This window comes from Oryza glaberrima, chromosome 11, assembly GCF_000147395.1.
Source record: "Oryza glaberrima chromosome 11, OglaRS2, whole genome shotgun sequence".
NCBI lineage: Eukaryota > Viridiplantae > Streptophyta > Magnoliopsida > Poales > Poaceae > Oryza > Oryza glaberrima.
This window is the reverse complement of record NC_068336.1, coordinates 4,977,688-4,995,468: the sequence shown is the minus strand read 5'-3', so window position 1 is coordinate 4,995,468 and position 17,781 is coordinate 4,977,688. Positions and strand designations below refer to the sequence as shown.

At 41.3% G+C, this 17,781-nt stretch overlaps 1 protein-coding gene and 1 pseudogene across 1 annotated transcript; both read left to right on the top strand.

The window, feature by feature from the left end:
- The first annotated feature begins 495 nt into the window (after positions 1 to 495).
- LOC127754406 (uncharacterized) lies at positions 496 to 12,681 on the top strand (annotated as a pseudogene).
- A 1,890-nt stretch (positions 12,682 to 14,571) lies between these two features.
- Positions 14,572 to 17,401, top strand: LOC127754672 (uncharacterized; the record flags this gene model as incomplete). Its single annotated transcript, XM_052280241.1, has 2 exons — positions 14,572 to 15,480; positions 15,574 to 17,401. A coding segment is annotated over one exon (780 nt), but the record flags the coding sequence as incomplete, so codon positions are not given.
- Positions 17,402 to 17,781: the final 380 nt, after the last annotated feature.

Sequence of the window (17,781 nt, the reverse complement as noted above, 5' to 3'; positions counted from 1 at the left end):
ATTGGGCGAACTCTGCTTTGTTCATCTGGTGGAGTTAGCAAGAAATTAGTTTTGTATATAACAGTTTTGGGCAGAGCGCCCTACATCTAAATTTTTTTTTAATTAAGACAAAATCAAACTACTTATAATATGAAACGAATGAAATTATATGGGACGAACAAAGTATTTGTAAATTATAGTTGCGGTCATATCGATAGTTTAGGGTCCCAAACGGCATATTTACAAAGAAAAAATAATTTATGAATAAAACTTTTATATACATGATCTAAAAGAAAAAGCTGAAAAATAAACTTCGATGAAAAAAATCCTAAAATCAACTCCAAATTTAGTTAAGATTAAAAATTCAAATTTTTGACTAATAAGTATAAGTATGCGAAAAGAGTGTAGCCTAACAAAAATATTTGTAGCTTTCTAAAATTTACTCTGCTATATGATGTGTTGCAGTCTCCCAGAGGACCCACGTAGGCACGTACGACCGTATTTCTCCATTTTTTTACACTTCCTCCTCCGACGAGTGATGATCATGCCTATCTAGGTTCCTCCACCGCGTGCGCCGGCGCCCGCCGGCCCGCGGCTCGCCGACGGCGCTCAACCTCCGTGTCTCGCCGATCTCTTTCACTGCGAGCGCGAGCGTGTGCGTGCGCTGCGTGTGCGTCGGTGAGATTGCTGAGGTCTCGTCCCGCAGGTTTCGTTCTTGCTCTGACCGCCTGACGCGCGCAGAGTGTTCGACGGAATGTCTCCCAAGAGCAAGAAGGCGGCGGTGGAGGGCGGCGGCGGCGGGGACCACATCGGCGCGCTCCCGGACGCGCTCCTGCAGCACGTGCTGTCGTTCCTGCAGTCGAAGGAGGTGGTGCGCACGTGCGTGCTCGCCCGGCGCTGGCGCCACCTCTGGAAGTCCGTGCCCGTCCTGCGCGTCACCGGCGCCGACGAGGCGATCCACAAGTTCATGGACCATCTCCTGCTCCTCCGAGACCGATCGCCCCTGGAAGCTTGCGTGTTCGCCTTCTGTTTATACTCCAAGCACGACGCGCCATTCGCGAACCTCTGGATTCGGTATGTCTTGTCGTGCCAAGTTCGGGTGCTCACTCTTGATATCATTGGGCTTCGGCTCATCGATCTGCCTGTAGTCTCTGGATTCTTGACTACGTTGGAGCTTGGTGGTATGAGTGTTCATGGCAAATTTCTTGATTTCTCGAGCTGTCCGGCACTGGAAGAGCTGAAGATGACCAAATGCACCATATCTGCTGACAAAATCTCTTCCCAATCACTCAAGCGTCTGAGCATCTGTGAATGCAAGCTAAAGTCAGACGGGAGGACAGTTATCTCTGTACCAAGTCTCCTTTTCCTGCAACTAATAGCTTTCAAGGGTAGAACTCCTTTCCTTGAAGATATGCCACTGTTGGTAACAGCAAAAGTTATACTGTCTGGCTACCACTGTAAGGATTATTGTTACAGCAGTGACCCTGGGTATTGTCCTATTGGTTGTACGCATTGTTATGGCATTGATGATGGTAGTGCAGGCTGTGTGCTTCTGAAAGGTTTGGCTGATGCTTCGAATTTGGAGTTGATAGCTGATCCTAAAGTGGTACGCTTACTACTACTACTATATTTTATCAGTAAATATTTAAATGCTTACATTTAATAAGTTGCATATGTCAAATTAGTTTGAGCTTTAAATTCCAAGTGTCACTTTGGAGTTTGGACAGTCCATATATACCATAAAAATACGAAGTTTCTGTATATGATCATTCAGTGCATACTAGCATGCTGTATATTCAAAATATTTTGACAAAGGTTACTGATTGTTGTTAATTCTCTCACGACTTCATGCAATATCCGTAGTCTATGAGTTAATCTGTAAATTAAAGAAATTTGTACAATATGGCATGGGCTGTATGTAATTGTTTGGTACGTTGTTTAGCTGAGTATCTATAATTCATATCTACTATAACTAAGTGCCAAAAACTTCTAACCGTTTCATTATATTACAACTTTACTTCAAAATTAACCTTGAGTTGATGTTGCTTTAAAAAACTGTCCAGTTTATTCTCAGAAGGGATTTGAGATGGTGCCCCACATTTACCAAATTGAAGACTTTATTACTCATTCAGTGGTTTGAGTCTGCTGAAAACTGTGCACTAATTTGCATTCTTCAACACTCACCATTTCTAGAGAAGCTCACTCTTCAGCTTTCTAAGGTATCTATTTTCTTCATAGATAATTGTATGCTATCAAATTTACCATCTATGGATGATTTATCTTATTATAATATTTTTCTTGCTGCAGAAACCTGACATCAATATGCGATCAAGAGCAATCTACAATTCGATGGGAAAATCATTTGCATCAGATAACCTTAAGACAGTTGAAGTTAAATATCAAGATATCGACAAGAAAGTTCATAAACTTATTATGTCCTTGAACAGCTACGGAATTCCACCTGAGAAAATTAATATTCAACAAACAAATGAATCATATGAGTGTAAGTTTTCTATACCCGATCTTCAGGCATCCTGTTTTTCTACTGTTCTCTTTTATATATCTGAAAACTAAGCAGAGAAACTCCTAAACTGGAGTATATATATATATATATATATATATATATATATATATATATATATATATATATATATATATATATATATATATATCTATATATATATATATATATATATATATATATATATATATATATATATATATATATATATATAGGAGTTGGATTTTTTGCACGCGAGTTCACATGTACCCACAATCTACACCCTATATGTAGCTTGCACGAATCTTAGGGCAAGTATATTAGGTGCTAACAAAATGTAACATGCATGATATTTACGTTATACTATATTTTTTACAAGTGTAAAATACCTTGTTTATGTAATTTTTGTATTTCTTGTATGCAAAACTTGTTTATGTAGTTTACCTTGTTTATATAAATTATCTTGTTTATGTAGTTATTGATGGAAGGATATATATCATTTTGAAAATATCATTTTTGCAAGATGACAATTTTATGATATAGTAGATATATTGTTTTCTCATTTTGACTAGATATCATGTTATAAACAAAATAAGGGTTAGAGAAATACAATGCACTAGATATATAAATGTCATATATGATTATTATTGAAAAAATTATTTGGTAAAAAATGCAACATACATGTTATACATATTGTGAACCAACCTAATCCTAATCATCTTTCCTCCCTATAGTAAGCATTCATTTGGTTAAGGTTTGGTACATTTTGCAACACGAATCTTGGAACACATCAACGGTGTAGATTATAGGTACATGTGAACCCGAGTGCAAATCTGCATTTTCCTGTATATATATATATATATATATATATATATATATATATATATATATATATATATAAGTTGGGCACATTCATGTTAGGTGCGTAATGAAAAGTTGGAAATCCTCACAGTTGGTGAGAGAACTTATACTTATACATTTTAATATTTTATTCTCTACTTGAGTAATTGCAAATGTTATTTTTAACCAAGGTATAATATATGTTAAAGTAAAACTGTAACACATACTCAACTCCATTATATTTTGACTTTTTTGAGAATATTATATTTTGACTTGAAATTCAGAAATTCTAGAGTAACTATGAGGCTACAGCTATCAATGCTACTGCCACGACTGTTGGAACATAAACTAAGTTAGACTTTTCAGTTGCGTGAGTATCTTACCTATTAGTAGTTGTATTTTAGTATCGACTATTATTACTGTGGAGAGCAGGCACATGAGCCAACCGTCATATCCTTAGATGATGAAGCAAAGAAAGAGGTCTATACCTTATCTTACCACCTCTGCCAGCCATGCGCCTTCTCTTGGGCATCACTGCCATTATGACAATGTGCCTCTGCTTCCCCAATTTTTTTTCCAATGTCATGCTGGTTATTAATATTGTGTAGAAAGATATGAAGTTATCTACGCTTGCTTTTATCTAAATGGGCTTCTATCTATCTCTTCCTATTCATTTTGACAAAGTTCCGACAATCTAGATCTCATTGACACAAGATAAGTTGCCAACCTTATTTAGATTTGAATCTCCAATATGAATTTACGCACAATTTATTTTCCACTGTATCATTACTGCCACTGAGAGTGTAGACCTTCGGGAATGGGGGCATGGGGCTTAAGAGCCAAGCACTTGCAAAATTAGCCTGAACAAAACCTCTTTTGATTCTTTGTTGATTAAACAGTGCTCCTGCCCTTTCCCTTCAAAAGAATCATTCAATATCCAACTTTACCTGGGGTTCTATTCATATAACAAACAACCAATCGAATGAATCAGAAGAATCTCATATTTGATGAAGGGAAAAAGGTACAGAATATACTGTATGCATTTAATCGGCAGACTTACCCTCAGATGCACAATAAGCATTTGCGTTGAATTACATACAACATATCACAATCTGACAATCACATTTTACATTCAGTTGATCTGAGTCCCTCATCTGCGAGGCTGCATGTCATATAACTGTGCACACCATTTTATTGTTGCCAACTGACATTATTGTAAATGTTTGTGATTTTTTACTTCTGCAGCATTCAATATATAGTTTTTTTTTTGAATTTGCTGCCAGCCTGATCTATTTCGTAAAAACATGTGAAGATCTGATTCTCTAGTGAATATATGGGTCCCCTTTTCTATCCTGCCACCACACTTCGATTATTAAACTTGCGTACATGTTACAGACTTACCAGTTTCTTGAATTTTTATCGTAATCACATTCCTCTTTTTTTCCCCCGAGGAAATGACACCTCTGAATGCATTGCGGCTTTTTCATCTTTTTCCAACAGGTTTTAATTTCGTTTGGACAGGATTCATCCCAAGGCAGAGCTACCAAGCATCCGAGCTGTCCATGTATATCCGGTCTCCTTAATTTGCTATGGATGTAGAGCAAGTTTGCAGTCACCAGGTGTTGCTGTCTGAAACCAATGGGAGTGTTAAAAATCTGTTCCAAACCTGTTGGTGAGGCTTGGTAATACGACTTTGTGTAGATAACTAGATGTGGCTGGACCTAGATTTTATTAGCTCTCAAGTTTTGATCCAGATTTTGTTAACGACTTTTGCAAAGATATCTTGGCAGTATCTTGTGCCATGACTGAAGCTGTGTTTTTCTCTTTTTTGTTTCTTATGGAAGACTGAAGCTGAGTAAGCTATTGAATGTTGAGGCGATTTATGAACTTGGCATTGTCTTTTCATTCTTGCATCCGGTCTAGGACAGTTTCATGCTTAGCTTTTTATTTACGGCTTTTTTCAAAACTCGGGATACCCTCAAAACTTTGTAGGTTTGGAAATTTAACCAAATTTCACTTTATTTTACCCATAGACGCTAGCTGGAATGAGGGGGTATTTTGGACCGAATTTTTAATGGCCGATTTTCTGGTTATAGCCCACCGGCTCGTGAGTAGTCTGGCCCAGTACGCCATTTAAATCGTCCCAAAATACACAGCCCACCGGGAGAACCAACACGTAAGGTGGCTATAGGCTATAGCCCCATCGATTCGTCATACGCCAATTATACTTTTGGGAAAATTTTTAGATATTTTTAGATAATATTTTTTTCGGGGATTTTTAGATACGCACAAACATTTTTAGATAATGTTTTGTTCTAAATAACATTCATTGACTTAAATTAGAATTTTAAACCATATATTATAATTGGCATCAATGATAAAGAAAATATAATCTTATAAATAACAACATGAAACTACAATTAATTTTGATCGGAACGATAATTCAATATCATGAAAATTATATAACTAGATCCTATTATTCTTATTTAGCTATAAATAATTCAATACAGAGAAAAATTATAAGTTCTCCCGCGTTGGATCTCCGAGCTCACTGCCACTCCCTCCTCCCGCCGACGCGACGCTCACCAACCGCAACGTCTCGTCGTCGTTGTCGTCACCGGGTAAGCATTGGCGTCGTTGTCACCCCTTCTCTCTCCATGGAGGTGACGCGACCGCTCATCCCACTTATCCGTCGCTCGGGCGGCCACATCGGATCGATTCTGCCGGATCCCTCCATCCAACATCTGAGTAGAATATTCTTCCTTCGGGCCACTCTTTATCCAGTCTTCGCCGAGCAATCAAACACCTTAAAAAAAAAAAGGTGCCATCACCATGTGCTATCCACCCAAATCCTCCCATTCAAAAAAAAAAAAATCGCCGCTCTCCACCGTCACAAAATAAAAAAAATAAAAAAAAATCGCCGCTCACCGGTCGCGGAAATCCCCAAAACCTCTCTATCCCCTTCCTCTTCACCGACTTGCTTCTCGGCTTCGTCTTGGATTTGCTTACTCTTCGAGAAGCTTCTAGAACATAAAGGACCTAGGCAGGGAGCCCAATCTACCGTGCCAAGTCTTCCACTCCTGCTTCTTCCCACCAGCCGGCGGCACCGGCAAGAGGTGGCCGCCGGCCGCCGCGTCGGGGAAGGAGGCGGCGCCATTTGCTAACCACTCCGCCCTGGCCTCAAATCCAAGATCCACAGGTAAACAAATCTATGAGCTAAAGATTTGTTCGGTTTTCGGAGGATGCAGCGAGGAATCCATCTCTTGTGCTCTCTTCCTCCATGTTCTTTACTCCCCCCATTGCGTGCTCTCCAGATTTGGTGCTCGCCACCTGTTCGACGTAATGCTGCACCCGCGACCGCGAGGCGGCCCTCCCGGACGAGGCCCTGCAGCACGTGCTGCCCTTCTTGCCGTTGCCGGAGGCCGTGCGGACCGGCGCGCTCGCGAGGCGCTGGCGCCACCTGTGGAAGTCCATGCCCGTCCTGCGCATTACCGGCGAGGGGAGGGTGCTCAACCGGAGCGGCGTCAGGAGGCTGAACAGGTTCGTGAACCACCTGCTGCTCCTCCGTGACCGCAGCGCGCGTCTGGATGCGTGTGAGATAAACCTCGGTACGTTCCGGAGCCAGGATGATCCACAAATTAACCTGTGGATTCGCCACGTGCTGCTGTGTGAAGCTCGAGACCTTCGGGTTCATCTAAGCATTGATAACAACAGCTTTGAAATGGAAAACCTGGCATTAGTCTCCCGGCATTTGACAAGATTGGAGCTTTCCAATGTGGTGCTAAAAGACCACTTCTTCAATTTCTCGAGCTGCCCAGCACTTGAGGAACTAGTGACGAGGAATTGCCATATTGAAGCTGAAGAGATCTTGTCTGAATCCCTGAAATGGCTGACCGCAGTTGACTGTGTATTTTCTTCCTATCCCCGGACTCGAATTTCACTCCCAAGTCTTGTCGCACTGGAGCTAACTGAGCCTTGGGGGAGCACTCCTGTTCTGGAAAGTATGCCATCTTTATTAACGGCATCTATAAAACTCACTGACTGTGATGACCATTGTGGTAAAGAAGAATTTGGGGGTTCATGCGACGATAATGCCTGTGATAATTGTGGTGCTAATGGGGGGAGCAGCGGAGATTGCGTGCTACTTGATGGTTTATCAGAGGCTAAAAGCTTGGAGCTGATAGCTAAACCTAGAGTGGTATGTTGACACGTTCATCTTAACATTTCTTGTTATTTCTGCCCAACTATTTCCCTTACATGATCGTAGCTCATCTGCATTTCATGAACCAGATACCATCATGGTTTAGTGAGGTAGTCAATGGTCCGTTTGTGATTAAATGATTATTTCTTCGTGTGTCTAATACTTTGCTATTTCTTATTATTGTCCAGTTCATATTCAGAAGAGATTTGATGTGGTGTCCAACATTTGGTAAGTTGAAGACGTTGTTACTCAATGAGTGGTCTGTGGCAATTGATCTTGTTGAGCTGATATGCTTTCTGCAACATACACCTGTTCTAGAGAAGCTGACTCTTCAACTTTGCGAGGTATACATTTTGTGCATCTCGTAGATATCTCTATTTAAAGGTATCATGCATGAACTGAGTCATTTAATTTATGTTTCATGTTGTTTGGTACAGGGACCTGTCAATTGGATGGAAAATGAAGGGAGCTACGACCCAACAGAAAATCCGTTTGCATCTAAGCAACTTAAGGTAGTTGAAGTCAAGTTTGAAAAGTTTGATCTGAGAGTTCACAAAATTATAATGATCTTCAGTACCTATGGCGTAAATATTGAGCAAATCTATATCCAGCGAAGTGTGGTACATTCTGAAGGTAACTCGGCTATTGACACTTGTACCATCTAGTCTGTACCTTCAGGTCTAATAATAACGATGAATCTACAGAGCCTACGGATGATTCAGGTGCTGGACCTTCTTGGGTTCGGACACCGCCAATTTCCACGTCGGAGAATGCTCAATTGAAAATCACGATTGATCAAATGTTAGGTCAGCAACAGGAGTTACTGGCACAGCAACAGCAACAGCAGCATTTCCTATCCCAGTTGCAGCGGCGGCAGCAGATCCTCTGTGATATCACAGCCCAGCTTTCGAAATATGCTGCTCCTCCCATTTCTCAGAGGCCTCCACAAGCTAATCTTTTTCCTTCAGGTCCGTCTCACACCCATCCTACTCCTTGAATCTGTAGAACTTTTACTCTTCTGCTCCTGTTAGTTTCTGGACATTTGCCACTATTTTGGAGACTTTCCTGTGATTTGTTTTCTGGAAATAATATAATTTTAAGGGCAAATCGCTAAGATAGTTTTCATTTTTGAAAAATAGTAGTTCTGGCACCTTTTTGGCAAACCCTATTTTTAGAAATATTATCTGTAAATGGAAAATTGCAGAAATGTCAATCGGTTGAACAAAATCGCAGATTTAGTGTAATTATAATACAGGTCATGTTGAACTAGTCAGGCCAACATGGGCATATCATACGGGTCGCAACTGATGAGCTGTTCAGGCTGGTGCCACATAGGACATCTTGGTGCCACATAGGTGGACAACAGCCTATCGCACAAGGTCGGTTCGACTGCCCGGCAATGGGTCATGTCGAACTCGGTGGTCGAACTTTCGACCCTTTCACACGGGCCGTGCGACTAGGCCCAAGCATGTGCTGCCACACCCAACGAGTACGACATGGCACAACTAAAGCATGGATAGGGATCGCGCGCTCTCGTGGCTTTCACTTTCATCATAGACAGAGGTAGTTGGGGCGGTCTTGGTGTGATCGGTGGCTGTGTACGGTGGGTTGGGGGCTTGAGGCAGCGGAGCACAACATTGGGGATTGACATCAGTACCAGGCTACACTACAGGATTTCCCTTACCGTGATAATCAAGCTTATCTCTAGAGTATGGTGACGGTAAGTGCTCGGTAACCCTATCAAGTTAAAAAAAAATTCAATAAATTTTGTCCGGTTTTCCCATTGTTAGCCGCAAGGTTACCGGGGAAAGTATGCAATGGAAACTTGGGAACTACCGTTGGATCGAAAAATGGACGTCTAAGATTCGTCCACGTCACCATGAGTAAAAATTTTGCTCCAAGTAAACTTTTTACTCATAAGTAAACTTACGAGTAAAATTTTTACTCGTGATGACGTGGACAAATCTTAGACGTCTATTTTTCGATCCAACGTTAGTTTCCAGGTTTCCACTACATATGTAGTTTCCACCATATATTTTCCTAGGTTACCGCGGTTATAGGGCTTGCTGCTAGTATACGGTAACCCCCTTTCCCGCTAAGGTAAACCCTGCTACACCATTGGGTCGGCAAGCTGCCAGTGGGGATGGATGTCCAGTGGAGGTAGAATTTTGTTTGTCAATGTTATGCTATGATGTTATGTGGGGATTAACGTACAAGAAAAGAGGACGGAAGGAGAAGCTGGAGCAGGCGTCGTGGGATCGCATGCCACATGGATAAGTTTGCATCAAGTTAGGAGTTTCAGTTTAGATTAGCAAGAAGTTGTTATTTCCTTTTGATTAGCATATTAGTTCTATTGTAAGGCTATATATGCCATTCGATTCAGAGAAATAAAGTAAGAAAGAAGTTTATCCCTAAACCCTAGTTCCTTCCACCACGACTCCGTGGCGGCGAGGTGTGCAGCCTTGCCATCACGTCAAGCACGGCTACGGGCTGGCTCCTAACATCTGATAAGTGAAATTATAATTATTTATAGGATGTAAAGTTTGTCTTAGAATAATGTTGAAATATCATGGTACAAAATTATGCATGTGGATTGCAAATTTAGGTTATTAGTCCACATTAGGGAATATAGAAAGCCAGGATCAATGTGTTAATTGTTAATTTAGGACAAATTAAGGGTTGCTAATATTTATTTTATTGCCCTATGATTATACATTAGTTGTTATTTAGGTTTTATTTTAACACAAATTAGGGATTGCAAACCGTATATTTGTTATCTATACTTATACTCCATTCCAAAATATAAGAACCTAGGATCGGATGTGACATAGCCTGTCCAGATTCATTGTAATAGGATATGCCTCATCCGGTCCTATGTTCTTATATTTTGGGATGGATGGAGTACTAATTAGTGGTTCTCTTAAAAGCCTCTACCATTGTTTTTAAGGCGGTATGGCGACCCGCCACGGCCTTACAGCCATAGCGTTAAGGCGTATGGCGTGGCAACGCCATACACACATCCTATCTTTTCAAATTAAATCAGAAATTCAGTAGAGTATGCATAGTTGCATACCTTGTCGCTGCCATCTTCCCTTTTCCAATTGCATAGCTAGGTGTTCGGGTGCACTATAAAGAAAGCCAGGAAGGGGATTGTGCAAAGAGTGTAGAGAAGGGAGGAAAGCAGAGCACTGTAAAGAAACAGAGCAGGAGGGAGACAGAGCAGCAGATAAGGAGAAGAAAGGGGAGAGAGCAGCGCCGAGCAAAGGGTGAAAGGAAAAAAGAGAGATTGAGAGGAAGGAGCAGAGCAAAGAGCAGAGAGAGAGAGAGAGAGAGATTGATGATTGAAAAGGAAAAGGAAGAGCAGAGCAACGCAGAGCAGAGAGAGATTGAAGAGGAAGGAGTGTACCTTGAGATGGAGGAGAGGCACCGTGATGACAGAGTCATGAGATGGTGTTGCGGTGGAGCCGGCGATGACGCGTGATGACGAGGGCTGCGCACGAGATGGTCCTGAATGCGCCGTCGTGATGGATCGATCTAGGGTTTACACAGGGCGCACTCTCTCCCTTTTCCCTCTATTTCTCTACCACTGTTAGGCCTCACGGGCTTATTTTCGCCCCCACGTGGCTAGACTTACGCGCCAGCACGCCTGGGATTGGCGGGCTCATGTCCCGCCCCGAAAATTTCACGCGATCCTCATGTAGCGGCGCCTCATGCCACTCCGACGCCTCACAGTGCAATCGTGATGCCCTAGCCCTAAGGCAGACGCCATACTTGCGGCCATGGCGGCAGGACGCCTTGGAGGCCACTGACCGCCACGATGCCTTCGCGACACTATGGCGACGCTATACTGACACCTCAATAACCATGGCCTCTACAATAATCCTATAGGAGGAAAAAATATATGGAAAGTACCACATTAATTAATTGAAAATTTTAGAAATTCCCACATTAGTTGGTGAAAAGGAAAAAAAACCATATCCATTCAATTGGAATATCAGAAAATCCACTTTAGTTGATTTTGCCCCTACTTCGTCAAGAGGACTTTAACGGTATTAAAAATATGTATTCCCCTGTAGATTTGTCCTTACTATTTAGAGGACTTTGTGATTTAGCTTGTGTTTTGACATCAACCATTTAGAGAAGGATTTCCCCCTGATTTTGACGTGTTTCACATATTTAGTTAAATAAAATAAGGGTGAAAACCAGCTTGACATAAATCGTGTTTATGTTTTTCACATTGTATTTAACTCCGTTAAGGCCTTTTGACAGAATAAGGGTAAACACAATCTTCGGTCAAAAAGAATGAGGACAAAATCACATAGTTAAAAACAGGAATAGGAATGCAATTGCTCCAATATTAAAACGCTAAGTAGACTTCAAGTCCGCGTTAATCCGGATTAGGGATGGCAATGGGTCTCCGTTATCCGTTTCCCCGTGGAGAATTCTTCCATTAGGAGGTGGGGATGGTTTTAATTTTCTCTCCGTGGGGAATCAAATGGAGACAAACTAGCCTCCATCGGGTTTGGCGGGGGCAGGTATGATTCACCGTCCCCTGTCCCCGCTCTCCGTGGTGACCCAATTAAAAACTAGGCCCAATCACTGAGTATATAAGCCAATGGCTAGTTGCTAACCCTAGCCACCCACCCACATCTCCCGTGATCCCATCCCCACTCCCAAATCGATTTCACGCAGCAACGGCGGCCGAAGCTGCAGCCCACGCGCTGTGCCTAGCGCCGCCCGAAGCTGCCGCTGCCAAGGAACTCCGACACGGTGATGCTCTGGTAGGAGCAGGCGGTAGGCCTCGAGTTGCCCGGTCGCCCTCGCTCCCCGGCTCCCTTGGTTCCTCTCCTTCGTTGCCAGGTTGTAGACATGGCGTTGTCAGTCAGCATCCTTTGGTCGCTTATGTTGGCCGTCGGCCTCCTCCCTCTACAGCTTGATCTATTCAATCCGTCGCTCGGCTTGTCCCTTTGTATTCTTGTGTTGTTGCAGTTTGCTACTGCTTGTTGCATCCTATATGTGAGCTGTGAGCTTTGCCACTCATGAATATGTTTTTTGTCGATCCTCGTGAACTTGTGTGAGCTTATGCATATTATGTGTGGATGTTTACTATTGATCCAGGATTTATGTTTTGTTCTTTAGCTGAATGTACATGCTGAGTTGTTGACAGTGGGGACGGAGGCTCCGTGGGGACAAATTCCCCGCACGGAGGACGGGGATGGGAACAAATGTTGCCCCGTTGTATTTCACGGGGGCAGCGACGGGGGAATTTTGGCTCCACGGAGGCGGGTCTGATGTAGTATCCTCTGACGGGGAATTCCCCGTTGCCATCCCTAATCGGGATAATAAAGGCCGTGGCATGCTTGATTGCATTGGACTCCAATTGGATTTGGTTACACACTGTAGAGTATATTGTCCGCATGTATAAAAAATAATAACATAGGACATTTTTTCATGTTGTATTCTATCAGTCACGTCCGGTGATGTGTTAATTAGGGTTTATTACGATGATGCTCTTGTGTAGTATTGTGACAATGGGGCAGTTTTAACCGTCTATGCATATGTCGCTATTAGTTTTAATTCACCGGAACAATTGATTATGTATGATGTGCTACGTTGGTTACATAATATGTTTGGTGTTGATCCTACGGTCCAACATGTTGATCTTATGGTCCAACAGTTTGTCGTGAAAGTTGTGTGGCCTGTTAGGGGTGAATATGGATGGAAGTGGATGTTAGTGGAGACCATATGTACCGTGAGTTGGAGGAAGTTTGTTAGCACCACAATGGCAAGAGGGTATTGCCTGGGGATACTAGTCTAGAAGAGAGCACCTCATTGCAAGTGACATGGTGGTTTCTAGCACCTTATTGCAAGTGACATGGTGGTTTCTTCATATGTAACTGTAATGGTGCAGAGGAATTTTTTTTTATATTTTTTTAAAAGATTTACAAAAAATTACAAAATGAAAATTTTACAGGAATATATTTCTCCAGCCCTACCATAGGGTTTGGCATATAAATCGCCCTATGGTAGGGCGAGGAATGTGACGTGGCACCCGACAAGAGGGGTCCCCCTGGAGGGGCGCTCCGTGCATATTTTACAGGCGGCCCCCTACTGGCGATAAATCACATTAGTGAAGGGTGAGAAGGGGCCGCCTAGGGGGGGGGGTGCAAAATGGCATTCCCCACCATAGGGGAGGGCGATTTATTCGCCCCAGCTATAAAAGCCTCCCCTCCCCTTTGAAAATCCCATTTTCTTAAAATCTAGTTTAAAAAAAAGAGGGGTAAGGGGAGGGTAAGAAGGAAGTGGCGGAGCCCTGCCGGATTGGTTACTCGACTAGAGGTAAATATTTTTTCTTTTGAACATTGATTTTTCAATACATTGGTATTAGTAGGGACAATATTGCTGCAAGTTACTAATCAATATATAAATTTTATGTTTGTAGTAAAATACGAAGTTAGTGGTATAGATCTAGTATGTATATATGTTGTAGTAACCCTTATGACAAGTTTATTTAGTTATTATACATGTAGCAACATAGTTAACAATTGTGTTTAGTTTAATGCATTTTAACAGGACTTTAATGTGTGAACAGATATGTCAAGTAAGCTGATATTCGACTTTTATTACGGTGAAGGCAATGTTAGATGTGGTCAGAATGGGGTAGATTTGTCTGAGTTCAAGTGTATGGCTAGGGGCATTGCTAGGGCTGCCGAAAGGAGTTTTGAGGCTGTATGCAACTGGTTGATAAGAGGCTTTAGAATAGATCCACAGACTCATGGCCTTACAATTAATGCTATGGTTAGCCGTGAACCCATAGGCTATTTTTGGGAACTAATGCCTATAGATTGCACCGATATATGGAGAAGATATGTGGAGATGGCATGCGAACGTTGTTGGCCACTTGCTATTCTCGTTCATGTGTACGAGAAGGGGAACACATAGGATGTGGCCATGGGGGATGACGAGGGACCAATTATTCCTAGTGATGTGGGAAGCATGGAAGTGGAAACGACAGAGAAAGGCAATCATGAACTGCAAGAAACCATGGTGACTGAAGAACGTGGGAAGGACGCTCAACCGGCGCGGAGTCAGGAGACTGAACAGGTTTGTGAACCACCTGTTGCTCCTCCGTGACCGTAGCACATGCCTGAATGCGTGTGAGGTAAATCTCGGTGCGATCTGGAGCCAGGATGATCCATGTATCAACCTATGGATTCGTCATGCCCTTCTGTGCGAAACTCAAGCTCTACAGGTTCATCTAAGCATTGATAGCGACAGCTATGAACTGGAAGATGTGGCTCTTGTCTCCCAGCGTTTGATGAGGTTGGACCTTTGCAGTGTGGTGCTAAAAGACTACTTTCTCAATTTTTTGTGCTGCCCAGTACTGAAGGAGCTATTGATGAGGAAGTGCTGTATTAAAGCTCGCAAAATCTCATCCGAATCCCTGAAACGGCTGACTGCAGTTGACTGTTCATTTTATTCATATCCCCGAGTACGAATTTTTCTCCCAAGTCTTGTTGCACTGGAGTTAACTGGACCTCAGGAGAATACTCCTGTTCTGGAAAGTATGCCATCTTTATTAACGGAAACTATAGAACTCACTTACTGTGATGATCATTGTGGTAAAGAAGAATTTGGGGGTTTATGTGACTATAATGCCTGTGACAGTTGTGGTGCTAATGGGGGCAGCAGCGGATATTGTGCATATTTCTATTTAAAGATATCATTCATGGATTATGAGTCATTGAATTTATACTATGTTGTTTCATACAGCCACCTGTCAATTGGATGGAACAGGAAGGGAGCTAACAGAAAATCTGTTTGCATTTAAGCAACTTAAGTAATTAAAGTCAAGTTTGCAAAGTTTGATCCAAGAGTTCACAAAATTATAATGATCTCAGTGCCTATGGCTTAAATATTGAGCAAATCTATATCCAGTGAATTGTGATACATTCTGAAGGTAACTCGGCTATTGACACTTGTACCATCTTAGTCTCCAACTTCAGTTCTGATGTTTAACAGTAATAACAACGATGAATAATTGAATATACAGAGCCTAAGGATGATTCAGGAGCTGGACCTTTTCTACTTTGGATTCCACCAATCTCCCCCTGTGGAGTGCTCAATTGAAAAGTACGATTGGCATAACCTGTTGCGCTAGTCATTTTGACTAGAGGCCCGCAACAAGTCATGCCGAACTCTACTGGTTCGACTGATGGCGACACAACAGTGGGGGCCAGAGACAGCACCAGTCTACACCTCTACTCCTTCCGTCTAAAAAAATAAAAAGCTAACCTAGGAGGGGATGTTTTGGACGGAGGCAGTAGGCCAATGACGAGGGGCTGCGAGCAGCCAGCAAGGGTTGGCCAGCAACAGGCTTGCTGGCGATGATGGGTGGCTAGTGGCTGGTGTGGACGGAGTGACAGACTCCTGTTAAGTGTGAGGGTATAATTTTGTTTTTGTCAATATTATGCTAAGATAAGTCAAAATTGTAGTTACTTATAGGATTAAATGGAACCTAGAGAAGTTTAGATGTTTTTCGCGTTAAAACAATAATGAAATATTATGGTACATAGTTGTCCACATTAGAATAATAATGAAATATTATGGTACATAGTTATGCATGTGGTTTGCACATATACGTTGTAAGTCACATTAGGGAATATAGCAATCCAAGATCCCTATGTTAGTTGTTAACTTGTTATTAAGGTTTTATTTAGGACAGATTAGGGATTGTGAACCGGATATTTACTTTAGTGTCCGGTGATTTATATATCAGTAGTTATTTAGGTGTTATTTAACACAAATAGGGATTTGGCTGCCCATGACCACCCATATCCATAGTATCAACATCAGAAAAGGATACATCAAATTTTTCATCATATGCTCTCTTCATTTCTTCAAATTTGTCATTCATTTCTTGCTTTAATTCCTTAAGTATTTCTTCCTCTAATTGTTTTTTCAATTGAGGATATGCTTCTTCAAATTTTTCAATTATTTTCCAATCAATGTATTCACCGTCTAAGGAATCCACTCCCTTACTCAAGCATTCTTTATATGTAGGATTTTTAGATGACCCTTCGACCTTTATATTTGCATAGTATGAAGTTTCTAGAGCTTTATTATTGTTGGCTCTTTTGCATTTTTGTATGTATTCTTTTGCAGCTGGCTCCAAGTAGTAATTTATTCCCAATATTTTCCTAGCTTGGCTTAAAACTTCATCAATATCCATATATTTTTTCCATGATCGGCCGACCATTAATTTTGCATCTATTTTTTTGGGCTATTATTTCTTCAAAAGATATATAAACTCCTAGGAGCTATCCATCAAATGCTACGTATGTACTCCCTCCTTCCCAAAATAAATCAACTTCTAGATTTCAAATTTGTCCCAAAATAAACCAACTTCTACCATCTTACCTACCACTAATCCGCAAAACGAGAAATTTTATTACTTCAATACCCCTTACCTACCCATCATTCAATACAACATTCACATTAATTAAGGGCATTGTGGTCTTTTGTTTCTCTCCTTAAAAGCTCCTTGGGAAGCTAGGGTTTGCTTTATTTAGGGACAGAGGGAGTAGGCTTCTGCTGTATTACTTCATTGTTTTCTAAAGTTGGCATTAAATCGTTGAATAGATGGAAATATTCAGCAATGTTGTTTAATATTGACAGCATATAACCCTTTTCTTCTCTCTTATTATTATACTGGTACCAGAAATTATCCAATATGCATTCCTGAACTTAATCTAATATTATGTGGGTTTTTGGTTTAAATTTATTGGTATTTGATGGAAATACTTTAGTTTGTTGTCTTCTCCAAAGGTGAAGAATTCAATCCCATTATAATTCATAGATTTCTTCATACCTACAACAAAGGTAAGCGAGAGAGCAGGTTAGGTAAATGATTGTCTCTTCCCTTAATATGTTCAAATATAACTTTGTATTCATTTCCAGTAATGACATCTTCAAACAAGATCCACCTCCTAGTAGAACTCCTCTTGCTATTAAGTTGATTATAATATCTACATATCGCTTCGCGGTCTGTTCTAACCATAAATTCTTTGAACCTTAGATATAACCTAAAGGTATGTATCGCGTTGATTATTGCTAGGATTTCTCGATCTATATTGTTTGTTGTTTTTAATTTATAACTTCCAGAAACATATCTACGTATTACTTTTCTTCTGATTTAGATGAGTATTTAAGTAGGTCTTTGTTTTAATACATTGCCCCAACCTTTTTGCGATGCATCTGT